The sequence below is a fragment of the Falco punctatus genome (assembly GCF_963210335.1).
Source record: "Falco punctatus genome assembly, chromosome: 1".
In the NCBI taxonomy this organism is placed as follows: Eukaryota; Metazoa; Chordata; class Aves; order Falconiformes; family Falconidae; genus Falco; species Falco punctatus.
The window spans coordinates 127,368,559-127,395,638 of NC_137580.1; the positions used below are offsets into that span (position 1 = coordinate 127,368,559).

At 54.8% G+C, this 27,080-nt stretch overlaps 2 protein-coding genes across 19 annotated transcripts; both read right to left on the reverse strand.

Annotated features, from left to right (window-relative positions):
* Positions 1 to 82: 82 nt before the first annotated feature.
* On the reverse strand, positions 83 to 16,584 carry LOC308058283 (ethanolamine-phosphate cytidylyltransferase-like). Of its 7 annotated transcripts, none has more exons than XM_080373835.1 (21): positions 16,452 to 16,584; positions 16,239 to 16,376; positions 15,603 to 15,707; positions 13,603 to 13,673; positions 13,430 to 13,502; positions 12,850 to 12,948; positions 12,162 to 12,398; positions 11,838 to 11,918; positions 11,555 to 11,719; positions 11,043 to 11,457; positions 9,703 to 9,864; positions 7,762 to 7,828; positions 7,190 to 7,274; positions 6,115 to 6,159; positions 4,572 to 4,710; positions 3,861 to 3,943; positions 3,636 to 3,713; positions 2,944 to 3,009; positions 2,616 to 2,681; positions 2,041 to 2,129; positions 83 to 1,360 (listed from the first exon to the last, which is right to left on the reverse strand). In XM_080373835.1, exons 1-21 carry the CDS (start codon positions 16,545 to 16,547, stop codon positions 1,270 to 1,272), a joined length of 2,451 nt encoding a protein of 816 aa, XP_080229961.1. In that variant the 5' UTR covers positions 16,548 to 16,584; the 3' UTR covers positions 83 to 1,269. The 7 variants fall into 7 exon arrangements, with proteins under 7 accessions (XP_080229961.1, XP_080229960.1, XP_080229962.1 ...); XM_080373834.1 differs by having other exon boundaries at positions 3,621 to 3,713; XM_080373836.1 differs by lacking the exon at positions 6,115 to 6,159 and having other exon boundaries at positions 3,621 to 3,713.
* On the reverse strand, positions 16,494 to 27,014 carry MAFG (MAF bZIP transcription factor G). Of its 12 annotated transcripts, none has more exons than XM_080373904.1 (4): positions 25,504 to 27,014; positions 21,077 to 21,138; positions 20,594 to 20,989; positions 16,494 to 18,075 (listed from the first exon to the last, which is right to left on the reverse strand). In XM_080373904.1, exons 2-4 carry the CDS (start codon positions 21,110 to 21,112, stop codon positions 17,944 to 17,946), a joined length of 564 nt encoding a protein of 187 aa, XP_080230030.1. In that variant the 5' UTR covers positions 21,113 to 21,138; positions 25,504 to 27,014; the 3' UTR covers positions 16,494 to 17,943. The 12 variants fall into 12 exon arrangements, with proteins under 12 accessions (XP_080230030.1, XP_080230020.1, XP_080230023.1 ...); XM_080373894.1 differs by lacking the exon at positions 25,504 to 27,014 and adding an exon at positions 25,318 to 25,479; XM_080373897.1 differs by lacking the exon at positions 25,504 to 27,014 and adding an exon at positions 25,318 to 25,476 and having other exon boundaries at positions 16,494 to 17,407.
* Between the last annotated feature and the right edge of the window lie 66 nt (positions 27,015 to 27,080).

A 27,080-nucleotide genomic window follows, 5' to 3' on the forward strand; every position in this document is an offset into this window, starting at 1 on the left:
CTGCTGTTTGAAGAGTCTCCAGCCGGGGGTCTGCCCCCCTTCTGCTACCCAGGCTCGAGCCCCAAAGAGACCAACACACAAAACTCTTCAACATTTTATTAGTGATCGGCAACATAAGTTTACAACAGAGAGGACAACAGAACCGGCACGGAAAGACTGTACAACATGGCGCAGGGAGTGGCCCAGGACACCCGCCACAGCACCCTGGAATGTAAGAGGCAGAAAGGGGCTCAGCCCAGCACCCATTTCTTCAGGCCCCGCACCTTCCCACAGGGGCATGTGTGCTGCATGTCAGCCCTCATGAGCCGCCATGAGACTTCAGCTGACAAGGTCCCTCCCTTGGGTAACCATCAGGCACAAGCTGGGCTCTGGCAGCAGCAGCAAGCAGAGCTCCGAGCAAGGCCTACATGCAACACCTGGCACTACTGCCTCGCAACAGGAACAGCCTTTGGCAAAAGCCCACGGAGTTCCCACTCCTCTTGTGCAGAGAAATGCCTCAACCCACCAGGGAAAGCACAAAATCGAGGGTCCCTGTGCTGCCAGGTGCCATGCTGCTGCTTGTTACTGGGGCAGCAAACAATTTGCTGGCCCCAGTGACAGCGGAGAGAGGCTTTATCCAGCTAAACCCAAAGTAGCTTTGGGTCTGGTATCTGTGCAGAGGCAGCAGCTGGGAGAGGCGGCACAGCGAACCCCCAAGCACAGGACCCGTCAGGACCTGCAGCAGCCAGCACACCGATGGCCTGGTGTCCCTAACCGAAAACTCACAGGAGGAACTTCAGGTGCCATGTCCTTTCCCTGGGAAGGCCGAGGACAGTCTTCCCAGCCTGTCCAGCCACCCCACACCACTGCCCAAAGGGCCACCCTGGAATGCAGACTGGTCAGGACAGCCAAAGGTGGAGGGGCAGAGGGCCTGGGCAGCTGCTCTGTTTCCCTCCTACTAAAAGCCAGAAATGGCAGAAGGTAAAAGCACATCAACATGTTAAAACATTAGTTATAATTAAAACTGCTTTTTTTTTTTCTTTTGCCAACTCTTCTCCTGGGAAAGGGGATGGGGGCTGATTAACTGAGGAAAAACTAGGCAGCAGGATCCCAACTCATTATAGCTGCATAATTAGTGCAGGAGGAGCTAGGACAGAAAAGGGTAGGACAGCACATCCTGCATGCCAGCAGCAGTGTCCCCATTTGGGGGTCCCCCCTCAAAGAGCTGTCTGCTTCTCAAAAGGGTGAGGCTGCAGCACTCTGTGACCCATGTGTCCACTCTCTGCTGGCCTAGTGCTTCTCGTCTTCCACTCTTTTCATGGCCTCCAGCACAGCCAGCTCTTTTGCTTCCTTCTTCTGGTTCCTAGCTTCAAATTCCAGCCTGCATCAATCACAAAATGCCACATGATTCTCATCCATCCATCTCTAGTAGACTAAAAGCACCCGGAGCATGGGAGCACTGGTTCCTCCTACGCTGCTTTGTCCTAAGAGTACTTCAGAAACCTCACCAGTAACCCCTGGACTCCTCTTCAAGAGTCAGTACCCAGAGCTTCCCACGGCTGTTACCGTCACTCTGAAGTCCCAGGCTCCCACACTGGTCAGACACCTGTTTCTCCCCCTGTGGAAGATGCTGGTGTTCTGAGCTTGGTCTGTCCTGGGACAGACCACTTAGTGCCATAATAGCAAAATCCAGTTTATCGCTGACCTGAGCCAAGGTCACTGCAGGTGAAGGGCTCAGGCCTAAAAGAGCAAAGCTCTGAAAGAAGCAACATGCTTCTTTCCCCAAGAATACATCAAGGAAATGTTATCAATAATAGAGAAGGAAAAATAATAAAACGTGCTCCAAAGCACATTCTGACAGAGAGTTTAACTGTTCCTTTTCCTGTAGAGTCCAGTACATCCACATCTAAGTAACCTGCCCAAACTATGGAAGATGAAGGACCAGTTAACTGAGTCTGTGCCTTTAGATAACCCCTTCTCTTCCTGTCCTATTAATTAGTCCTCCGACAAGCTGGATGGAACAGTATGCGACAGAAGTGGAAGATGACGAAGAAAGCCAACCTGTTCTTGATGATTCTTTGCACAATCAAATCTGTGGTGAGGTTGCTGCCACTGTCCACCAGCTGGAAGATGCTACGTCTCTTCGGTTCCTGTGAACAAACACAGCAAACTCAGCTGTGAAAGACACGCAGGACCTCTGGGTCTACAGCTCAGTAGTGAAAGCTGAGCAGAAGTCACGGCAGGTCCCTGTGGGCACCTGGCCAGGCACAATACAAAATGATCTCCTAGGAGGCAGAATAAATAATTACTGAAAGCAAAGCTTAATGTATATGGGAGCTGCCCAGGACTGGCATAGAGCAAAGATTACAGGGCTTCTCACTCTGACATAAAAGCATCAGAAACAGGCAAAATAAAACAGTGACTAAAAACAGAGCTGTAGTGAATGACTGCATGGAGCTTTGCTCCAAGTAGCTGCCCTCAGGCAGGAGTGGATGAAAACCAGCATCACCTGCCAAGGACTTGCTTGGGTAGCATCCTCTGCAATACAAATTCTCAGCTCAGGAACACAAAGCCAGGCATGCTGTATCTATGAAATACTGACAAAGAAGCACAGACAACATCAGCTAGTAGCTTACCTCGTATGGATCAGAACCGTCCTTGTCTGGCACCACCTCAGTCATCCCGTGACATACAAGTGTTACCTGGAGAAGGACATAAAGTCACTGACAGGATCCAAAAAGATGACAGGAACTTTCCCTGTGTTGCCCTCACTGCTGCACAGCCTGGAGACAAGCAAAGCCACCTCTCCTGTACCAGGCTTGGCAGGGCATCTGGAACTCCCTGTAATCCAGCTGAGCAGGACCATCTCTCTTCTACATCCCTGTGTTTTCCTGCACCACTTTAGCTCCCTAAGCACATCACACAGCAACACCTTCATGTCCGTCTATATGCCAAGACTCTCACCCTGAAGTGATCCAGCAGATCAGCAGTGACAGCGTATGGGGCTCCAATCACCACTTCCGAGACATACTAGAAAAGAAACCAGGTAGAGTCCAGATTTAAAACCCCCAAAACCTACAAAAACACAACCCCAAAACAGAGGCCAGCCTGCTTCCCAAACAGACCTGAGCAGGTCAGCTGATTATAGAGTTCAGAACTCAAATAAGGGAACAGGAAAGTGGGTTTAGTAGTCACTGCTTGTCACACAGCATTTTTTTGCTCCACTAAAGTATAAGCTTTCTGGTAGTGCATCTACAAGCAAACCCAAAAGTTAGTTTCTCAGGGCACACATTCCTGGGCCTCCCCGCATTTCATTCCCAGGTATTTTCTCCCCTGCTGCAGGGAGCAGAGAGTTTTCTACAACATATCTGTCTTTGCACAAATAGAGCAGTGCTCTGCAAGGCATCCTGCCTCTTCAGTGCCAGTGGAACGGAGATGGAAAAGTTCAACAGCTCAGGTCAGCCAGGATGAGAGGAGCCTAGCAATCCTTCCCAAGAGCACGCCAGCACCTCTGGTAGCCAAAACGATCACCCTTGTCTTTGCCTTCTCAGTGCATGCCAAAGAACTCATGCAAAATTGTTGGCTTCAGGTGAACGCCACGCAGCTCCGGGCAATTTCTGGAACAGCACAGAGGCACCTACCCGACAGACTCTTACCCTACAGGCCAAGACACTGAGTGTTCTCTCATGGATGTTCATGATGGGATAGTTCTTCCCTTTGTAGCGATTTACTTCCTAAAGCAAAGCACCAGGCACAATCAGAAGAGACACAAAGCAATGCCCTTCTCCCAACATGAAAACCCTGTTTTGACAAGCACAGCTTGCTTGTTTCAGAGAGAACAGGGGCCAAGCTGCTGTCTTTGGACCATGTTATATACAGACCTGATCAAAATGCAGCCCAGCAATGATGTAGGGTTTCTCTGCCAGCTGGTGAACCTTCTCCAGGAAATCTACATGCCCAATATCTGTAGACCTATTTAAGGAACTGAAGCTAACACAGAAAAGAGGGAAAAGAAGACACAGACAGATGCACTGAAAAATGACAGTGGGAGACAGGAATCCCAAGGACTTTATTTTTGTGTTACTCTCTGCCTATGGCCTTTCTTCCTTCTTGGGCTCCACTTTCTGGAGGTTCAGGGCAAAGCCAGACATCTTTTCAGCTTATAGGGACACAACTTTGCCTCTGTCCAGAATTTCTACTTGTTTCGGGTGTTCTGGCACAAGGACTCAAAGACTGTCGCAGGGACAAAGTGTCTGCTCCAGTTGCCCTGTGCAGTCACTCTTCTACGACAGCCAGTCCTCAAGAGGGACTACAGTGTGATCACTAGAGCATGGAGATGTCCAACTGTCTTCCTGAAACCCTGCAAAGCCACAAATCTCTCTAGAGAGGAGCTATAGCTCCTTTCTCAGTGTCCTGTGACTGAAAAACTGACAGTAAGAACTCCTGTGTCCTCCCTCACATACAGAGAGAAATACAGGGAAAAAAAGAAGGGGGGGGGGGTGAGGGGAGAGAGGCAAGTATCTTAATCTGCTGCCTCAAAACACAAAAACATTAAACAACTACTTTCCTGACAAAACAAGAGTCAAGGATACGGAACAGGTCGAAGGCTCCAGCCACGTAGATGATCGTGTCCCCTGGCTGTGGTTCCTTCCCTGATGCAAACTGGATTATCTTCTGAGATGTCTGTAGGAACTGTGAGACACCAGTCCAGGGACTGTGCCCTTTTGGCCCCTAGGAAAACACACGCCACACTTTTCCTTTTCAGGCTCTGGGAAGGGGTTTAGCCAACACACAGAACACTGCTGCAGGCAATTTCTAGCCTTAATTTGCTACCAAGTATCACAACTCTTAGCAGCTTGGACCTTCTAAATTCCTGGCACCAGACATCTATGTGATCTCACAAACCCCCTTTTTGTTCTGCCAAACAGAGTCTAAATAGTCCCCTCAACAGCCAGCTAAGGAGATGCTGAGAAGAAAGCTCAGGAAGGAGGAAGGCAACAGGGCAGTCTCGAAGTTCCAGGAGAGGCAAGGCTTACTAAGGGAGACAACACACAACCTACCTACACTCTTCTCAAGCCTTCAGGCAGCTACCCACTGACCTGGCTGACGGGTGCCTAGCTGGGAAGGGATCGCCCACACCCCCAGCAAGGGCCAGATCCCAGCGCCGGAGAAACAGAAAACGGAGCTTTATCCCCACCACGTGGCAGTTTTGGAGTCAGCCGCTCCGGCACCTGCTTTGCTCCCCTAAAACTAGCTGCTCTACCAACCTTGAAAGAACAAAGGCAACTCGACCAGGGCAAGCCATACACACGGCAGCATGCAGAAGGGGGCTCAGCTGGCAGGGGTCATGCAGGGTACCTGGTGCCCAGACACTCTCCCCAAAGCCAAGCACCTGGAAACAGCCACGCCAGACCAACAAGCCCCATAAAGCCTGCTCAAAAAACCCAACATGGTGGGGAACAGAGAGGATGATTCAGCCTGGTGAGCAAAGCCCCTGTGAGTAAAAAAAAGATTTACTCAAGCTGTAGGTCCAGGTGCTCACTGAGGGACAATGCAACAGCCAGGGAGAAAAAAAAACGAACAACAAGCAACCCCTGCCCAGGGGCCGATAGCTCCGTAGAGAGAGCCCAAGATACAAGCTGGACACGACAGCAGAGAACCCCAGGAGGACTGCTCTGCTACTTGAAGATCAAGCACGTGAAATCTGCAGTACAGCATGCTAGCTACGTGCCTGCTATGTGAATGCTTCCCAGACCTAATGCAACACCTTTAAAAACATCAGCACTAAAAGGAACATCCACAGAGGCTCTTCCTAGGCTGGAACTATGGGCACTTGGGTCCCAAAGAAAGCAGCAATAAAGAATTTATGAGCAAGCTAGAAAAACAGCAAAGTCTCAGTGGGTGCAGCAGCCCTGTGGTGCCGCTGAAGGACAGTTCACTCGCTGGCCCTGTGTGGCCACACCTGTCTATTGACTGACTAAGGCAGCTACTTCACAGGGGCAGCAGACATTTACTGACGTTACTACTAAATGTGAGGGGAAAAAAACCAAGCCTGCAACACAGGCCAGAAAACACATTGGGAATCCTTCTCAGACAGGACAACAACCAGACGTCCACAACCAGAACTCACATTACCTTCCCAAAGTTGTCAGTGTGCTTCCGATAGTCTAGGTCCTCATCCTGAAGGGAGATAAAGAGTCAAAATGTTTAAGCTCATCCAACCAAGAACATGCTTGCATATGGCAGAAGTGCTAGGAAGCCCAGGCTCAGACTGCACACCATTGATCCCTGGCACTGAATGCTGACAAACCAGTTAATATCTAAACCAGTCATGTCCCAGCATGAGTCAGATGAAACGTGCCCTTATCTGATCCCAGTCTGGCAACGCACAGCAGCTGTGGTTCTTGCATACCTACATCCTCTCTCAACTACGTAACCCCTGCCTGGACAGCATCCCTCCTTCTTCCAAAGACACTCCACTAGAGCCAGGCTCAGATCTCTGCAGACAACTAGTAGCACTGTGCCAGACCTTGACGTGAACTTAGATATTACAGCTAAGCTGGTATAACAGCTCAGCACATTAAAAGATATCCCTCAACTCCTGAATTCTCTTGTGGGCCCCTTGTCTCATCCCAGCTGTTATCTAGGTGACTCCGTCCACTAGGTTGCTTGTTTATCAAGCCAATTCAACTCATTAACCAACATCAAACTACTTATTTTATTTTCCTTTAGTTAGGTTAGCTATCTACCAGGTAGCGAGCTGAGGAGATTCAAGAAAGGTCTGGTAAGACTAGAGACAGCAGAAGGCAGAAGCATGCAGCTCAGTGGGAAGGAAGAGGACTTTCCAATTCTGGCAGCACAGGGCCAACAGATCAACGTGGCTGCACTACATAGTTTCACCCTGGGAGAAGCCATAGGCTCGCCTGTAGTACCCATAATGTTCCTGAAGCCCACGCCAGTCACAAGGGATCAAAGCTTTTATCCCTCCACACCTTTCCGAAGCAGCATGGGCTGAGATCACACTGCAATCTCACACAGGCTTAAGCAAACATAAGCAGGTTGTTTTGCTGCCACTGCCTGTAATCAGCTTGTCACTTCTCTGTGCACCCAGGAGCCAGACCCAGGAGCTCTACTGCCATTTGGGACAGCAAAAGGGAAGAGCTGGCATATGCCCTGGACTTCAAACTCCCACCCAAAGCCTCTGACTCACTATGTTGCTGTGGTGAGCCTTAGTCATGAGCAGCATGCGGCCAACGAGGTCGGTAGTGGACACACCTTGGGTGCGTTTGCATTCCCTGCAGGGAGACAAGCAAAGGATAAAGCAGAAGCCACAGAAGCATGTGCCTCTTCCCACCATTACCACAGGAACACCTGCAACACCTGATAAATCCAAACCAGGGGCAGTCCTGAGAAAGTCCTCCTTCTACCTGCTCTTGATATAAAGTACAGCTTTCATTTGCAGAGCTTCTGCATCTTCTTCATGCCTTAGCAACTGCTCATGTGAGGAAAACTTACCTTGCACAGACTTCCCAACAGAGCTAACTCCCAGGGAGGCTTCAAGACCAGAGCCAGCATCTGCCAGGAGCAGGAAGGCCCTGCCAGTCAGCTGCTGGTCTGCAACACTTCCCAAAGCCAAAACAGTGGGAGCAACTGAAGTTCTGACACACATTACAGCAAAATTAGAAGTGTGACCTGAATATAGCTGTGTTTCACCTAGCTTCCCTTCAGGGCACAAACTCCCAGAAGCTCTGTCCAAAACAGGATAAGAAGGTAAACTGTTACCTGTATCGCCCTGCTGTCTTCACTTCCTCATAGGTATCCTTGCCATCTATCGTTAAGGTGATGTCATCTACAGAGAGAGAAAAGCCTCAGAACTGCACTCCAAGCCTTCCTGCATGAAAGCCGTTTTAGAACGACAGCAGCAGCTGAACATGTCTGGCACATAAACCAGATGAGAACTCCTGCAATCCAAATCCCTGGGATACATCCCACAACCCATGGAAACACCAGGGGTTTGCAAGACTACCCTGTCTGTGGAGACAGGCACATTCCTGGATGCTAAACACTATTAGCCATCTGGTCCACTTTTTAGACAGTCCCGAAAATCTGAGCCAGTTGCCCTTGTAGCGAATCCAGCAGCAGGCACGAATGAATTATTGTCTGAATGACAGTTAACAGCTACCATCAGCCTTGGTGTTAAAAAGCACCTTAACTTCTCTAGAACTGGTTTTAGCTCTTGGTTTACGTTGTTACAACTTTTTCAGCCAATTAAACAGTCCTCCAACAGCCAGTTCTTCCCCTCAGTGATGGCACTTCTGCAGTGACACCAAGCACCCTTCTACAGAGTTAATTCCTGTTCATCTTTGGCACAGTTCCCAGCTCACTCTATTAACACCACCTCTCACATACTTTTAGTGATAGCATGAAATCTTTGCAAGTGAAAACCTAAGCTGGCTTTTGTTTGCCAGAAGACCCAGTTTACAGCGCAGGTGGCAGCTCACAAGCTCACCCTCTCTCATAGCCGGGTGGCATGCTCAGGGAAGCAGTGGAGTTCTTCTAAAACCCCATACCCTCATCGCAGGGCACAGGGACAGAAAACATCCTGCAAGCATGGCTCTGTGCACCAGGAGAGAGCCAGAAACAGCAGGCGTGCTGCCTGTCACCTTCCCGGTTAAGCTTAGCTATTTCAAAACTTGTCTTTTGCACTAACACAGCCTGGCAAAACTACAGCACGCAAGGGCATTATTCAGGGAGAAGCACTGAATGATTTGGCAGAGGGGATAAATGCAGGGCAACTGGAGTAAAGGCCACGAGCTCTTCTCTGTTGCCATAATCTCTCACCAAGTCTGGTAAGGGGTCACATACCTCAAACACATTCAGAGCAGGCAGTTACCAAGGAATTTGATAATTACCCCATCCACGTGAAAAAGCCTATCTATCTTACAGAAGATTAACAATTTATTTACATTTAATGAAATACTTGGCGTATCGATAACAGGTGGCTGGGATCAGATGAGGAAGGATACGTGAAATGGGTGCAAAGACTACTGATTAAACTAATAAAATACCTTCAGAGGGCTAGGGAGGAGGGGCTGAGGCTGCACGAACACAAGCAGCAGTCCCAGAAAGGGACAGAGTACAAAAGCAAGAATGTTTCCTCAGAACACTGGTGCTCTTCCGTGACTGTAAACTGAAATGTGTTCATAATAAGAACTAGGTCTCTGACCACACAGTCAGCTAAGCCCTCAAACAGCTTATCAGCTGGATAAAGAGAGAGAAGCTTTTCAGATCTGATCTCATCCCAGGATAAGCAGATATAAACATGATTGTATTTCTGCACACTTACCTTTTTAACAGCATTTTCACATTTAAGTTTTGTAATGACTTTCCCCTATGCACAATTCCTGCTAGTGCTAAAGGCAGCCTCAGGATAACCATCAGACAATGCATTTCACCTTTGTAAGCGAAAGGGATAGTTAAAACTGAGGGATCTGGATGCTATTAGGGTGCCTAGCACACAGAAGCATTTCTCCAGAATACAAGAGCAGAAGTAGCCGTACTGCCCAGTGTAGGCGTTTGGCAAGACAGATCTCTGTGCACACCAAGTAGCCCTGACGGCTAACCCTAGCCAGAACGCTCCTTGGTTTGCAGCAGGGAAATGAAGAGCACACAAGCCCCAGGGGGGCTGTGTTAATACAACTATCACCTCAGAATACCACTCACCACCATGCACACAGAAGTCACAGTTATATTTGTCCAGGGTTTCCAGTGTGGTGACATAGGGAGCTCCTGGAGCAATCTCATCCACCCACTTGATGGCTTGCACCATTTTGTACCTCTCTTCCTGTGTAAAGACAGGGGGGCCCTTGTGCTTGGCAATCTCCTCTGGGCAAGAAACAGAAAAACCCGGTTAGAAGCATGTACTGCAGCTACAAAGACTCTCACCTACAGGAGCCTCACTCATTTCACAGGTGGGTGAACTTCACTGCAGGCTTACTCTCAGCTTGGAATTGGTTTGTGGTAGAAAAGGAAACCCCAAATAGATCAGAAAAAAATTTAATTCAGTTACATTTCCTAAGCATGTAACAAGGGCCCTGGAATGTACTCCCAAAGCACAAGGCGCTAGTGCCTCCCTGCGCCGACACCTCCTGTGGGGTGGGGGGCAACGGGACCACCTGGGCCTCCCAGCAGCCCCTGAGGGGAAATTCCCCTTGTAAACAGCAGCTTCGTGCTACTCTTGGTTCACGGTAGAAAACACACATCCAACGACCCATTTAAAATCCACCTTCATGCGCACGAGTCTGTTGCCAGCACTGAACTTCCAGACGGGCTTCAAACGAGTTTTCTCCACACTGCAACCTGTTTCAGAGTGTCAGCTCTGCAGCTCACACCCACAAAACCAGACCGACTTTCAGCCGGTTCGGAGTACAGATCGCCCCTGAGGCAACAGCTGCCAGCTCCAAAGCCTCAACCCTCGCCCCGGACAGCGCGGAAGGGGCAGCCGCGGGAAAGACACGGTTCTCGTTCCGAGCCCCCATGCCTGGCGGGGAGGCAGGAGGCAGCCTGGGGGTGCCGGGGCGTCCCTGCGCTCCCGGGGGTCACGGTGCCGTGCAGCTCTACAGGCAGTGCGGGGGGAGAAGCTGAGGAAACCTCTTACCATCCGTGTGGACTCCGACAATCAGGTAATCCCCCATGGCCCGCGCCTGGCGCAGCTGGTTCGAGTGGCCATAATGCACCATGTCATAGCTAGAAAGACAACGGCCCCGCTTCAGCCCAGGGGGCCGCCGGGCCGCGCAGCTGCAGGGGGTGACCTTCCCCGCGGGCCCGGGGCCGCGCCGCTCTCCGCCGGCCCCGCCGCCACCCCGGGGACCGCGCTCCCCGCCGCCGCCTCGAGGCGCCTGGCCCGACCTCGCGCCCTGCCCGACGGCGCTCGGCGGTAGGGCCCGGGCACCGGCCCGGCCCGCCGCGATCACAGACGAGCCGGAAGCACCAGCGCAGCCAACAGCGTTTATTTCCCCGGCCACCGCGACAGCCCGCCCGGCCGCGGCGCCCGGCCCACTCACCAGCCGTCGCACCAGACGCGCACGGGCCGCGGCACCGCCGCTCCGCCCGCCGCGGGGCCGCCGCCGCCCGCCGCCCCGTTGCGCAGCATGGCCGCGCTGTCACCGGCGGCGCCGCCCGCCCGCAGCCGAGCGAGCGGGGCCGCCGCCCGCCTCGCCCCGCCCCGCGCCCGCCCCCGCCGCCATCTTGGGCCGCGGCCCCGCCCGCCCTCAGTGGCTCTTCCTCCGCCGGGCGCCCTTGGCGCAGCCGCGGCCCAGCCAGCCCCCGGGGCGAGTGGGCGGCGGCGGCTCCTCCCGCGGCGGCACCTCCCGCGGCGGCGGCTCGGCGCCCGGCGGTGGGGCCACCGGCTTCCGTGAGTGCGTGCCTTCCTCCCCCGGGCGCAGCGGCTGGGCCAGCGCGAAGATGGGGTCCTGCGCCCTGCGGAGACAGGGGCGAGTGTGGCGGCAGCTGCCGGGCGGCCCCGGGCCACCCCCCGGGCCGGCCGCCGCCGGGCAGGGAGCCCCGCGCCGCTCACCGGTCGTAGCGCGGGATCTGCAGCCCCAGCTCGGCCATCAGCAGCCGCATGACGTCGTCGCAGCGGCCGTGCAGCTTCAGGGCAGCCAGGTCGTCCTTGGGGGTCCACTGCAGGGTGACACCAGTGCCGCTGCTGTGGGCATCTTGCACACGGGCCAGCAGCCCCCTGGCCGGAACCCCAGACGCCGCCCTGGGGCCCCTGCACGCTCCCAGGCAGCCAGGCTCACCGCACAGCAGCAGATGTTCAGCCCAAACCCTTCCAACCCCGGGCAAAAGGCTCTCACCTGCAGGTTCACAATATAGAGCTTTGGACGACGGGTGGGTGGCTTGCTCATGCACCAAAGACGTGGGTATTTTTTCAAGACCTGCCACAGAACAGAGACTGTCAGTACAGCCAAAGGCACGCATAACTGCGAACTGTATCAGCGAGAGGAAAAGGAATGTATTACCAGGAGGGGAAAGAGGGAGGAAGAGAGACTATCACAGATGGTGGGCGAATCCTGACACCAGAGTTTACAGTTGTCTGTTTGGGAGGAGACTGCTCAGCACCAAGGTGTATCACCAAGAGGGAATGCTGCTAACAATCTTCACCGAGTCTCTAAAGTTACCTTTAAGCTGGAACCCAGACAAAGAATCACATCTGCTTTGCTTGCAGCTTCTGTTGCTGCTTCCCAGTTCAGGGGCTGTCTCAACGTCCCCTTCTCCCCAAAGTGGACGATTGTATCTCTCAACTGTGCCCCACACTTGTGGCACATCCTGCCAGTGTGATGCCTGTGCAGGGCTGTGCGCTCTGTCACATCAAATACTCGCACGTACTCTCTGTTGGGTGTACAGGAAGTGCAGACCTGGTGCAGGACAAAAATAAAAAACCCGTTATATCATTACCATCTAGCCTGTGAAAGGCCAGGAGCCAGCCACTTCTCTCAGAAGAAAAACACCACTTTTGGGACACAATAAACTGGAAGCAGAAGGCATCATCAGGGACCAGATGGTAAGTTGGAGAAGTTTGGAAAACCTTGACTAGCAAGTGGAATTACAGGGAGCCTGTTGGCTATGTGATAGAAGGGATTTCAGAGGTCTGGGGAAGAGCAGTCAGAAGCAGAAGTCTCTAGCAAGTAGAGAAAAAGCTACAGAGCTGAACAGAACACTTTGCTTGCGAACCTGATGGCCCGAAGATAGGAACAAAGCAGAGGCTAGCCCTTGTACTAATTCTTCTGGAGCTAGCAACACATAAATAGTTTGTTATCTTCTTGTGAGGCCACTAGACAGTAACTTTATCCTGTTCTGGCCACTCACCTCTATGTACATGTTTCCATGAAGCTCAGATATTGCTGCTCGGGGTAACCCACTCCTCAGATGCAGCCCATCACAGTTTTGAGACACCACATGCTGCACCTTGAAGATAATAAAAAATTGAGCTAACACGCACACAGAAGACCAAAAGTTATTACTCAAATGCAGGTGATGCACATGTCCCTATACACACCAAACACCCCCGTACATCAGAGCAGAACCAACAGAAGGGAAGTGTGGAAAACAGACCTTTACGAAAACTAAATGAAAAGACTCCACCTGCTACACAGAGCTCTATGAGGTCTGGCTGACTTTACAGCCAAGTCCCCAGACTAGCCTCACCAGGAAGCAAATACAAGGTATTAAATAAAAGGCAGCAGGGGAGAAACTACCAGAGTGATGGTGTGGAGCTAGCCTCATGAAGCTGCACGTGAGCACAGATGTTTTTCCCCCACAAGGGTATGTAGCTACCCAACTAAGAAGAGTGGTTAGGCAATATCACTAAAAGGTTTTTTCCCCTGCTGGGTTTTATTTATTATACTTAGAGGAACACAAGTGATGTGTGGAAAAAAATATATCTTACCAGATTGTGCTTGTGTAGGCAGGCAATGCTCATATGAGTGAGTGTGGGCTCTGCCTCACTCAGATCTGTAGCCCTGACAAGAAGCAAGGGCGGGGGGGGAAAAGGTGGAATTGCCGTTAGTCTCTCTTTCAGTATCAGCTCTCTGCTACACAGATCAGAATTTGTCTCCTTACCTGATGCTCCTGCCCTTCTGCAGCAACGTCCATATGCCATTAGGGCCTCTGTAGTCTGGGATTGAAGCTGCCTGTGTTACCAGGACAGAAAAATACCAATGCCTGATGGGATGGTTCATACCTCTTGTCTACAAACACATCAACCCAGTCTCACTCAGGAGAGCCAGATACACCTCGTTCACACATGCTTTTTCATTCACTTCAAGTTTTCTAATGCAGCAGCTCTCTAATCACAGGAAAACTGTTTCGTATGTTTTTTTTCCCCTCTCTCTAGCACCTCTTCTCCTACCTTGCAGCTCTCATTTTCACCTCCAGTATTTATTTTCTCAAATTTTACCACGAGGGATTCCCTCCAGAACTCTTGACCCTTGGTACTTCCTATTTCCCTACACAAAACTCGATTCTTGAACCTTTCCTTATTTTCCCTAGACTCTGATTTCTGGTACCTTGCACTCAGCATTCTTTAGCAAAAATACTTGTGATACTCATACACCCTGCTCCGTATTAGCAGGAAGAAAAAGGAAAATAAGGTTCCCACCTCAGAGTTCAGACAAAGTTTATCATGTGACGAGAGGCAGAACCAGATTTCCACTTTCCCAGAGGCCACCGAAACCAAACATTTCTTAAACTGTCATTTGTAAGTTCTGATAACCACCAGATACTCCTACCTGTCCATTAACGCAGACAACATTAATTAGCTAAATTGGTTTTAGGTTTTACACCAAAAGTAGTTGAAGAGACTTGAATCACAGAACAAAATCATAGAATCATTTAGATTGGAAAAGACCTTTAAGATCAATGAGTCCAACCGTTAACCCAGCACTGCCAAGCCCACCACTAAGCCACGTCTACACGTCGTTTAAACACTTCCAGGGATGATGACCCAACCACCTCCCTGGGCAGCCTGTTCCAGTGCCTGACAACCCCTGCAGTGAAGAAATTTCTCCTAATATCCAATATAAATGTCCCCAGGTGCAACTTGATGCTGTTTCCTCCCGTCCTATTGCTTGTTACTTGGGGGAAGAGACTGATGCCCACTTAGCCACAACCTCCTTGCAAGTAGCTGTAGAGGTCTCCCCTTAGCCTCCTCTTCTCCAGTTCCCAGTTCCCTCAGCCGCTCCTCATAAAACTTGTGCTCCAGACCCTTTACCAGCTCCATTGCCCTTCTTTGGCTGTGCTCCAGCACCTCAATGTCTTTCTTGTAGTGAGGGGCCCAAAACTGAACACAGGATTCAAGGTGTGGTCTCACCAGTGCTGAGCACAGCAGACTGATCACTGCCCAGGTCCTGCTGGCCAGGATACAAGCCAGGATGCTGTTGGCCTCCTTGGCAACCTGGGCACACTGCCAGCTCATCTTCAGTCGACTGCTGACTGACACCCCCAGCCTGTTTCCTGTTGCGCAGCTTTGCAGCCACACTTCCCCAAGCCCACAGCATCACATGGGGCTGTTGTGACCCACAGGCAGGACCCAGCACTGAGCCTTGTTGAACCTCACACAACTGGCCTCAGCCCATCGGTCCAGCCTGCCCAGACCCCTCTGCAGAGCCTTCCTGCCCTCAAGTAGATCAACATTCCCCCCCAACTTGGTGTCATCTGCAAACTTAGTGAGGGCGCACTCAATCCACTTGTCCAGATCATTGATAAAGATACGGAACAGAACCGGCCTCAGTACTGAGCCCTGGGCAACACCACCTATAACTGGCTGCCAACTGGATTTAACTGGAATGAAGTAAGACTAGCAATCCTTTTTTAGAAGCACATTCTTCAGAGAGTCACAGAGGTGGCACAGCCTCAGAATCTCTCGGGCAGCAGGCACAACCACAAGATGCAAACTAGCAGTTGTCTTCGTTGCAGTTTGCAGTGCAGCAGTGTTAACACAGCATCCCAGACTCGTAACACACATCATGTAGTCATTTGGAAATCATAAAAATAGTCCAAACATTGCTACACTCCTGAAGGAGCTCCCAAAGCTACAGCTGCTCACCCCCAAAGAATCCTACCGTACTGATCCCAGCTCCTGTGTAGATGACAAGGTGCTTGGCATTACGAACAGCAGCAGCCAGCTCAGTAGCCTTTCTCTTTAACTCCTCTGGCTCATCACATACCTAGAAAATACAACTGAGAAAGTTCACATGTTTCTGAGATACAATGCGTCACTGAATTGGAAGGCACAGGAAGATCCCTGGAAGTTTTAATATGGGCCTTGCCAGAAACAGCAGTGGAAACATTATCAGAAGTGGTTTCTAAATAAAAGAAGGTGAGGGCTGCCCATAGAAGATCAAGGGAGAGCTTCCTGGATGGCAGAATGTGCAGACCCATCCTGCCAGGTGCCGTGCCCACACAGCACACATACAGAAAACCGCACGTGTTCGGGACACACGCGCATCTGGCAACCGCTGGAAGCGCGACTGCTGCGGGGACAAGCGCAGAGCAGGCTCGGGAGGCCACAGCCTCGCAGGTCAGAGGCGCTCCCGGTAACATGCTGCAGCAGCGTCTCACCGAGGCCCCGCCGCCGCCAACCCGGTGGCCTGGGCCCCGCCCGGAGCGTGGGGCTCCCCTCCCCGCCCGCGGCCTGCTCCCCGCTTCCCGCAGCGACGAGCGGCGGCCCCGCACCCGCTGTTCCCCCAGCCGCCCACCTCCTCCTGCCGCCGGCGCAGCCGCTCGCGCCGCTTGCGGCGCCGCTCCAGCTCCCGGACGATGTCCTCGCTCTCGGCCAGCACCTGGCAATCCTCGGGGCTGCGCTCCGCCGGCGGTTTCCTCCAGATGCGGGACACCTGCCCGGTACACACGGGTGGTCACGGCGGCCCGCGGCGGCGGGGCGGGGCGGGCCGGGCCGGGCCAGGCCATACCTGTCTCCGCCGGTCACGCTGCTCCTCCTGCTGAAGTATCTCGGCGCGCGCCGCTGCCTTCCGCTCCGAGCGGCTAAGGCTGCCGCCGGCCGCCATCACCCCAGAAGCACCCCGCTTCCGCCGCCTGCCGCCCCGGGGCCGCGCCGCTTCCGCTAGCCGGCCAGAGAGCTCGTGCGCCACTTCCGGCGCCACCGCCCCGCGTGCGGCAGCGCCCCCCCGCGCCACGGCGGACCGCGCCCCAAGGAAGCGCCAGGCGGCGGCTGTTTGAAAGCGGTTTATTGTCACGTACAAAACAGCGGCGGCCGCGGACGGACACTATGTACAGCAATAAATAACGCCCGCCCGGCCCGCCGCCCCGGGCAATAACTTAGCAATAAATACCGCCCGCCCGCACCGCCCAGTCCCCGGAGCCCCGGGCCGGGCCCGGCCGCCCCACCGGATCCGGGGCTGAGCCGCCAGCAAACCTCCCCCGGGGCGAGCCCAGGGGGTGGCCGCCAGCGGCCCGGGCCTCCCCCGCCGCGGCGGAGGGCGGGCAGGGGGCCCGGAGGGGCCGGGCCGCGTCCCTCCACCCAGTCGCCCGCTCGGGCCCCCGGGCCGCCCAGCCCTCGCCCAGCCCGGGAGCGGCCGCGGCACCTTCACACGATTCACCACAGGACACACCGGGCCCGGGCGCAGGCTGGGGCCGGGACCCCCCAGCCACCACAGTGAGGGCACCAGGAAAAGGAGAAAGAAAACACGACACCCTTCACAGCAGGAAACCAAACGGACGAGCACCTCGGGAACAAGAACTATCACACTCCAGAACACTATACACGAGAGAGGGGTCAGCGTGGTGGCGCGGGGCAGGGGCCACCTCGCGGGCACGGGAAGCCGCTGGCAGGGGACCGGCTCCTGGAGCAGGACGGGACTCTCCTTGGACACCGCAGAAATACATCACTCGGGGGTCCAACACATCACTGAGAACAAAACCAAAACCAACGCGCTAGCGTGGGGAAGCAGCACTCACGACTGGGGACCACATCCCTGCGGACCTCCAGCCTGGCACCCGCGGAGTTTGTGTACCACGCAGGTGCCCTTCAGCAATGGCTTTGCACCTGCCCCCCCTACACCACACGTCAAACACGCTCGGCCACTCAGAGTAGGCTGAGGCCACAAGCTAGCGAGCAGAGCACAGCGCAGGGGAGAAGAAACATCATTAACATCTAGTGGAGTCAGTGCTGCCACGTGCTCCATCCTCCTGACTCACCGTCTCCAAAGCAGCGCGGCCTCTTAGCAGCAACCGCACGGCTGCCACCCAGCAGGTAGGGAAGGACCCGGACATTCCTGGCTGCAGAGTACAGCGGAAGCAAGTTCACCATGCCTGTCATTGCCTGCCCTGTTGATGGGGCCCTCCTCACACCGCAGCCTTCAGCCTCTAGAGCTCAGTTCCTGGCCAGCCCCATGCACAAAACCTTGGCTGCTCACCCTGCTGAGGTCGGGCCTCTGGCTGGGCTCAGAATGGTGTTCTAGCCAGGTTCAATCTCAGGCTGGCTCCAGGAAGGACAGGGCTGGGACTGACACCCCAACCAACCAGAGGTTTCTGCATTTTGGAGCATCTCACCTCTTCCAGGCACCATGTCACCAGCTGGAAGACAGAGGTTAGAGTCCAGAGCTCTGTGCCAAGTGCTGCTCAGTGTTGTAGCCCACCCAGTGAATGGCTGGGAAGCAGCATGTCGGACACTTCAGCTCAGAGGAGAGACAGCCCAGGGCTGGGAGGGGGAAGCCTGGAGTCAATATTCTAACCTGCCTCTGGTTCAGGAAGTTCACTGGGAAAAGCATCCCAAACAGTTCCTCCTTAAACTCACACTCAGAGCAAAGCCAGTCTCCACCCTGCGAAAAGAAATCCCCACCAGCTATCTGCTCCTCTCCTGCCACACTGCAGTCTTCAGCAGGTTTACCTGCAGCTCAGCCCAGAAGACAGCAGTATCAGCTCAACTATGTGAGAAACACATCACAAAAAACCACCCGGTATGGCAAACCACACTTCCCCACAAGACTGTGCCATCCTGGTCTGTCCTCTCTGTTCAGGAGACTTTCAGCAGCCAGATCACAGGGACTTCACCCCCATGTCCTGCTCTCTAAAACAACTCAGTAATCAGCTCAGATCTTTGGGTAGGGGAGAGGGGGACCAAAGTGTTTGTGGAAATGGAGCCTGGCCACAAATAACTTCTCAGCTGTGTCACACAGCTGTAAATCTAAGCACTCTTCCAACATCCATAGACAGAAGCTGCACCAGGAAAGACAGTAACCATGCCACAGCTTAGTTTTCAGTAATATGCAGACACTAAGGACTAGCACTGGTCCCATGCTGCCCGGAAGGCAGGCAGGCTTGCCCCTCGTCAGATAAGCTGCAACAGCAACACAAGTTCTGACCACAGAATCCCATTTCAGAGTTAAATCCCATCAGCCTCCTCCTAAACTTGGACAATTCTCCTTTGTGTTACTTCTCTACCAGATTTGCTGGAGGAAGGAAAGCGCAACGTTTTCCCCATTCAGGTAACTGAGTTACCCGGTATAGTCAGCTGCTCAGCAAGAGGCCCAAGCTGCCCCTGCTCCTGCAGTGTGCCCCTGCAGAGAAGCATTTTCTGGGCAGGCATCACTACTTTGTTGCACCAGACATGCGTTTTTGCCTTCAGGAATGGTAGCACCTTTGCCTGTGTGCCAGAATCCTTCTGCAGAATTCGGAGAGATTCCAACTCAATCTCTCAGTCGAGCTTAAGGAAAATGACAGCAGCATGAAACGACAGCACATGGAAAAGGCAGCCACTGGCACCACCACACCACAGCACCACGCAAGAGCTCAGAGAGCACAGAGAGTGCAACACAAGGGGACACAACGGCAGCCAGCAAGGTCAAGAATAAGTCACTTTTGGTACAATTGCAAAAAGATATCAAACAGGACTTGCCTCTTTTTTTGTCTTTTTCTAAGTTTTATAAATAAAGTCTGATAACTCTTTATAAAAACTAACCTCAGAGCCACAAACAGTTTGCGGGAGGTTCATGAGAAACTTTAAAATTATTTATTTATTAACTTTTAACTAGCAAATTCTCCGAGAATATTTCCCCATTCGTATGGTCAAATATTCTCACCCTCTCAGATAAAAAAGCTGATTATAAATACGCTCTCTCTTCTGTCCGATTTTAATTTTAAACTTAGATAATTTAATAACTCTTAAAATGATGTTTCTCTCTTTAAATAAAGGGCTATTTAACCACATAAACTGGTTGTGTAAACCGTCACACTAGAGACACTTGATACCCTCAAAACACGGGAACAACTAGTGATTTTGGTCTTGTTCGGTGCAACACATTAGGCACAAAACCGGCCTGCAGTCAACACGGTACCTTCCCCCCCTCCCCTGGGGTGCTGGGCCCCTGCAAGGGCCCTGTCCTGGCTCCTTCCTCATCGCTGGGGAAGAGGCAACAGGGCACAACAGCATCTTCCTTTCCACCACCGCTAGTTTACACAGCTAACACAACGGACGTCTGAAGGAAACCCACTGCTAGGGCACAGAGGCACACCTAGAAAGGAATAAAAACCTATTACACAGAATACCCCAACTGCAACTACGGGCACCAAATGAGACAAAAGCAGCAGGTTCAGGCACCTGGCAGTCAGGCACCGAGATGCTCCACCTTGAAAAGTAATGAAATAAAGCCTTTGGAAGTGACCGGAAAAATTAGGGTTCCCGGCCCCCAGAAGAAAGCCTCCCTCTGGACCTTCCCAAGCCCTTCTGTTGCCCTGCCATCGACCACGCTGCACAGACTTTCTTTGGCTAGAAAACCAAGATCTCACAGTCTGTCCCAAGGGTGCCCGAGGGCTACAGACCGCTGGGTGGGAGGTTCTGTCTGCACAGGACAAGGGACGCATCACCACTGCTCATATCAATCTGGACACAAGATAAAACTGGAGTGATCAGCAGGCCAGTCCTGGGCCAAGTAGAAGGAACCCGGACCCATGTGGGGAGGGTTTGTGCTTTGGGGATTCCAGGCTGGTTTTGTGCCTAATTGCCCTGCACAGACAAGCTCAGGCAATGCTCGCTTCACTAAGACCGGGCGTCCGTTTTGGATTTCACTATTGTGATGACACTAGTAGTAGCAACCTTGCCAGGGATGAGGGGCCCCATACTGGAGGTGAGAGGCCCCCGTGCCGGGGTCACAGGGCTCCGGGCCACGGTTCTGGCGAAGTTCTGGAGAGCCTCATATTTGGAGCGGAGAGCATCGAGTTCCATTTTCATGCTGGCATTCTCAGAGGCCAGCTTCTCCACCTCTTGCTGCAGCTCTGCCTTCTGCTTCTCCAGTTCCTCCTTCTGGGTAACACGCTTGACTCTGCAGCTGGCTGCGTAGCCCCGGTTCTTCAACGTGCGCCGACGCTGCTTCAGCTGGATGATCTCCTCCTTTGACAGGCCCCGTAGATGCTGGTTCAGCTCCCGCACAGACATGGTCACCAGCTCCTCATCTGTCAAGCTGGTCCCATTCTCACCTGGCTCCCGCTTCACCTGGAAGAGAAGGCAGCACACGCTTGTGAAACCTGGAGCGGATGCCTGCACCCACCACCCGCACCTCTCCTCCACCTGCTGCTTTACCTTCAAGGCCTTGTTTCCTTTGTTGGGGGTCGTCATAACACGACAGCCTTGTCAATCAGGTTCTGGAAGGGAAGGAAGGTCAGGTTAGCCCCCCCAGGACACAGCAGAGCCTGCGGCATTCCTGTGGCAGAGTCCAGCAGCAACGCCCCGTGCTGCTGCACATCCCACTCCCCCCCTTCCCCAGACAAGGCTTCACAAGCACCCAGCTGAGCTGGGCTCACAAGCAGCAGATTCTGTCCCTGCACAGAAACTGCTGCCCTTCCACACCTCTGCTCCCACAGACACTTTGTGGCAATGCTGGATTGTTTGGGTTTTTTTACTTGGGGTGGGGGAAATTAAAAAAACTAGGAGGAGTCAGAATACACGGAAGCCACATTTTCAAAAATAGCCTGGCAGGCAGAAGGCTGGGTCCAGAGCATGGCTGCTCCGGGCCAGTCATGCTGACTCAGCATGCTGGCACTCTGCGCCTCTTGCTCCCAGCCTCATCCTTGTCACTCCCAAGCAGAGCAAGGCAGCCTGTCTCTCTGACACACCCTTCCAACAGGTGCCCAAGCACAGCCCAGAAACTCCCCAGGACAAGAGTCCTACCACATCCTAGGCAACCAGTACAGCTCAAGAACAGGCGACCCTGGGCAAGGAGTGCAGGTGAAGCCTCTGCCTCCACAACATGCCTCACTGGGCAGCCTGCAGGATGGGAGAACACTACTGCTGCGCTCACGCCTCTCCAAACTTTTTCTGCTTCCCCGGAAAGCCAGCACATCCAGGTTCAAGTCAAGGTTCTGCATCCAACCTTTCCCAAGGAACAGAACAACCCAATACTGTAGCACAAGGAAGCATTTGGGCACGCTGGAATCCCATCACAAATGGGTTGATGCCTCAGCAGCCGTCACCCCTCCCGGTCACACAAAGCTGAGCCCAGCTGTAGGGCTTTTCTGTCACAAAGTCCTGCCTGGTACCTGGCAGTGCCAGGGCCCAGAACCACCTTCTCCCTCCCTTATCTTCAGAGCAAAGGTATGTCATAAGAAAACAGAGAAGAGAACCAGAGGAGAGTGGACACCCTCACTGCCACAGAAGACAGGACCTCAGAACTGGTTAAGAGCAATTCCCAGGCCTGGTTTTACAGTGACTCATACCCAAACTCCTGTTTCCATCCCTGTGTACCTCCTCCCCTCAGGCTTTAGTTCAGAGTGCTGCTACACTGCCCAGTGAATTAATCTGCTCAGATACTGCCCAACAGACACTGCTGCACCTTGAACAGCCAGGAACCACACAGCTCCTTAGCAAGGCAAGCATTCCCATGCAAGTACAGTCCACAAACACCTCTGTACCTTTCGTCTCTTCAGTGCCAGTCAACAATTTAGTTTGCTGCTGCTTTGCTAAATACAAGAGGCACTGATGTACAGTTACAGCCAAGAATCAGATGCACAACTCAGCAAATACAAATTTACACTCTTCTAGCAGCGGTGGTACAGGCTCCCCGCAATGCATCCACCACCTATTAGAGGTGAACGGGGTCAGCATTCCCCAGGACACCAGCAGAGACGTCCCCAAAGCCTCCAGCCTGCCAGGAGCCAGGCTATTTATACCCAGAGGACAATGCTCCTTCCAATGAGATGCCTGCTACAACCTGACAGTGCTGGCTGCATAGAAAGGGTCACTTTGCCATCCAAGGAAGGTAGCTGCAGTGAAGCACATAAGCAACTGCTTCATAAAATCAAGCCTTCACTCTTCCATACTGTTGTATTTCTTTCCTCTGCTCCTATCAGGCAAACAACATGGCTCCTGGGAAAAGGGGAGAAGGAAGGGAATAGCTGGGGACACCAGTGACATCAGCCCTGCAGCACCTCTCTCCACTGTTCTGTGGTGAGTGCAGGGAACCAAGAGCAGGTACGGTCAGAGGGACCAGAGAAATTTGTTTGCCTTGTGGCACTAAAGAATTTCCAGCTGCCTGGCAAGCATTCAACTTCCTTTGTTACAGCAGAGCTGAAACAAAACAAGGCAACAAATGTGCTGCATCAGGCACTGCACTGGGAAGAGAGCTCCTTGGGGTGGGCTCAGGAACCAGCAGGGCTGCTCACGCTGTCCAGACCCTGCGAAGGCACCAACTCATCCCTGCCTTTCACCATGACTTCTGCCAAAGCTGAGAGACGGGGGTGAGAGAGCTATCAGCAGGCAAGAGAAAAGGCTGGCCCCAGACCCTGACAACAGCAATTTAACTTCTCTTGAACTTTAAAGTCAAGCATTTTTACCCAGAGGAGTCCAACATCCTCAGGCAGAAGCCTCCCACAACAACCTTCGAAGCTGTAACAGGACCATCCCCAAAAGCACCTGGTGATCCTACCTCTCCTCGTCCCCCTTCCTGAGGGGATCAAAATGAGACACAGCAACACATAAGTCAGCAGAATCGGAAGAACAACCCAGAGACTAGTTGGCTACTGTCTGGGTCCCATTTGAAGGATCAGAGACAGAGCTGTTTGGCAGCTTTACAGAGAGGACACCCAGAGAACTGGCACCAAGACAGAGACCATACTTGGCCTAACTCTCCAGACTGCCGACTGCTCACTGTCGATAGCTTCCTGAAGAAAGATCACGCTGAAAAGTGTCAAACGCGATGACTGCAATGAAGAAAATGCAGCCTCAACATATTTCCCCAGAGCTCAAAAGGCCTGAACTCAGCACAAGCGCAGCCAATTCTCTCCTCAGCTCACAGGCAGCACAAGGGAGCTGACAGCACCGTGCATGATTCAACGTGGGCCCCATTCTCCACATTCCTGATGGCAGAACCATGCCACGAGCCCCATGTAAACACGGTGACGTCACCCATTCCAGCGCTGGCTGGCCCGGAGATCGTACTGGGCGAGAGAGGAATGGGCGAGAGAGGAATGGGCGAGAGAGGAATGGGCGAGAGAGGAATGGACTGCGCTCCCCAACAGGCCCCGCAGCACCCAGCAGGCGGAGGAGGGTGGTCTGCTGGCAACAGTCGAGCACACTGCACCAGGACTCATGCTCCCGCTGTGGATGTCACACTCTGCTTATTTGCTTTCTGGCAAATGAGCTCACACAGCCCTCCCAGGAATCCCGATGAGTCAGGTGACTCCCCCAGTTACCTACGAAGTCAGGACAGCACCTCTCCTGTGCCCCCATCTCCCCTCGAGTCCCTAGTGAGCTCGCACCGACCCAGGACACTCTGACAGCAATTCCTTGCTCCAGGCAGCTGCCCACCCACCTGCTTTTAGGGCTGTTCAGAGCTGGCACTCAGAGCCCCCTTCCAGCCTCCCCTTCCTCCAACCGTGCAGCTCAAAACCACACACCCCGGGCCACCAAGACCCCCAGCTCTGGGCAGCAAGACGCACACGCACACCGACGCTCCGACGCTCGATGCCAGCCCGGCGCCGCAGCCCGCCCCACAGCCCCACTGGAGGGCTCATTTCCACGGCAGAGCCCACCCTGCTCCACTCCGCGGGCGCTGTGGCAGCGGGCAGACCCCCAGCCTCGGCTCGCACCCACCGGGGCTCCGGCGGCGGGGTGGCTCCTCGGCCGCCAGCCCTCTCCCCGCCGGCAACGGCGACGGGGGCGGAAAGGCGGCTGTCCCGCCGCGCGGGGACGGCTGAGACGCCTTGGTGGCTCCCGAGCCCCCGGCCCCCACCCCGTCGGGACGAAAGTCGCGCAGCAGGCGGCCAGCAGGCGGCGGGAGCAGGGCGCGGCGGCCGGGGGCGGCGGACCCCCGCGCGGCCGCCTGCCCGGCCGGGCCCTCGCACCCGCCCGCGGCTGCGCCTGTGCCCCCTGCGGGAGCGATCCCGGGGCCGCGCCGGAGCCGGGGCGGAGCGGCCGGGAGGGGCGGGGCAGGCCCAGCCCGGGGGCAGCCAGCCCGCGCGGCGACCGAGGCCGGCGGGAGGGGCGGGACGCGCCGGCGGGCGGGGCCGGGCCCCGGGCCGGCGGAGCCGTGCACCTGTTGCCCGGGGGAATCGGGCGGGGCGGGGGACAGGGACGGGCGGCGCGACGGGCGGCGCCGGAGCGGCCGCGGCCCGGAACCCCCGCCGTGAGTCAGCGGCGGCTGCGGCCTTGCCGCCCCGCGCCAGCCCCGGCTAGCATCCCCGGGCCCGCCGCGCCCGCCCCGGCCCGCCCCCGGACACCGGCCCGCCGCCACGCCCCACCCGGTGCCAGGGCCGGGGCCGCGCCCGCCGCCCGGGCCGCGCCCGCCGCCGCCCGCAGCCGCCGCCGCCGCCGGCGGTGCCGCTCACCTCCTCACGGAGCCGCCGGGGCCGGGCCGGGCCGGGCCGGGCGGGGAGGCCGCGCTGGGAGGGACCAGGATCCACGGGACGCCGCGGGACGCCGCGAGCCGCCACCGCCGCCGCTCACGGACGCGTCACGTGATATTTGGGTCACATGGCTCCATTCATGAAGCGCCCGGCGCAGCGGCCACATACCTTAAGGGGGACGCGCGTTTCTGTCGGGGGCGGCGTCTTAAAGGGGCGGCGGCGGCGGGGTGGTGTCCAGCCCGGAGCCGCCGGGGCTCCCTGGCCCCGGCCGTGCCTCTCCCTGAGCCGTGCGCGGAGCAGTTCCGGGGCCGGGGCGGGCCCTGACACAGCCGCCGCGCCCGCTGCCCCACTAAAGCGCCGGTACACTGGTTGCGGGGGGGGGCCTCCGGGCACCTCTGGCAGCGGCTGCCCGCCTGGCGCGCTGCCAGACGTCCTGCCGCGGCGGAACCGGCGTCCCGGGCACCTGTCGGGGTAGCGGGTGTGTGTGGCTGCCTTCCTCGGGCTCCCACGCGTGTTGTGGTGCACTGCGAGGAGCAGCCGCGCATCAGGAGCAGGGGGTGCTTGTCCCCACAGGGGTATGCTCCGTGCTCCGCGTCCTGCGGTTTAACTTGGCTCCAGCGCAGAGGAGAGCGCGGCTCCCCGCTCCCGCTCCCCGCTCCCGCCCCGGCGCAGCCAGCACCACACAGGCGTCCTCGCCCCCAGGAGACCTCGCGCTCCCTCTTTGCTGCATCCACAGTTTCTTAGAGCTGCTGAAACCGCACGGAGGAGTAGCAAAGTCTCCGCCGAAAACGCTTAGAGCGCTTTGCAGCCGCTCTCGGGGCCCTGGTGCCAGTGCCGAAGCAAGCGCTGGCTGAAAAGTGTTAAGACCGGGGCTGGCTTCTCTGCTGTCAGTGCTCCCTGCCCGCCCCCCGCCCTGCTCTGGGCGCTCCCATCTGTGCGGCTCCGGCTGTGAGTCCGTAACACGGCGATACTGGCGCCTGCTGCATTTACTGCTGTGCACAAGCAAAGCAGGGCTGATGAGTACAGCAGAGGACAAGGGACAAGTGGAAGGTGCAGAAATGGAAGTGGGTATACAGGAGTTATGGTAGCATAATGGCAAAAGCGTGCTCCTTAGGAGAAAATAGGCTGGGCCCTGGGTATTCAGCAACAGCTCTGCCATTCTTGCAGGAGATGTAAACTTTCTTTCTGTGGGGCTCCTGTGGCCCTTGGCAGGCTGGCTTTGCCATCTGCTGTGGCAGCCAGCTGTTACAGGTCTACAAGCATCTGGGAAGTTTGCCTATAGCTCTGCCTCTCTGGGGATATGCTGGGGCAGCCCATAAGCCTCCCTTGCATAAGGGCTCAGGCTTAGCCACCCTACCTTTTATTCTGCATCACACTTTTATCAGCCAAGTGGAAAGTCTTTCTGCAATGCACCCTTTTGTTTTGCATCAGCCAGTAGTTAAGCCATCTCACTTCTAGCTTGGCCTGCCTGTGCAGGGTATTCACAGCCTCGGACATGGGAAAGGGAGGAACATGCAGCATCCACTCACCCCCCATGGAATTTGCATGCAGTGGCAGAACCACTAGAAAGCCTAAAGGGTTAAGATACTTGAGCTTTCTCCCTTCCCTTTAAATCTCTGCAAACTGGTCACACAGGGCCCTAGAACAACTTGTGTGTTGTTGCTTAGGGACCCTGGATGACAAGGAGAAACAGGCCAGTGCACTTCCCAGTCCCACACCCAGACAAACCATCCTCAGAGCCTTGA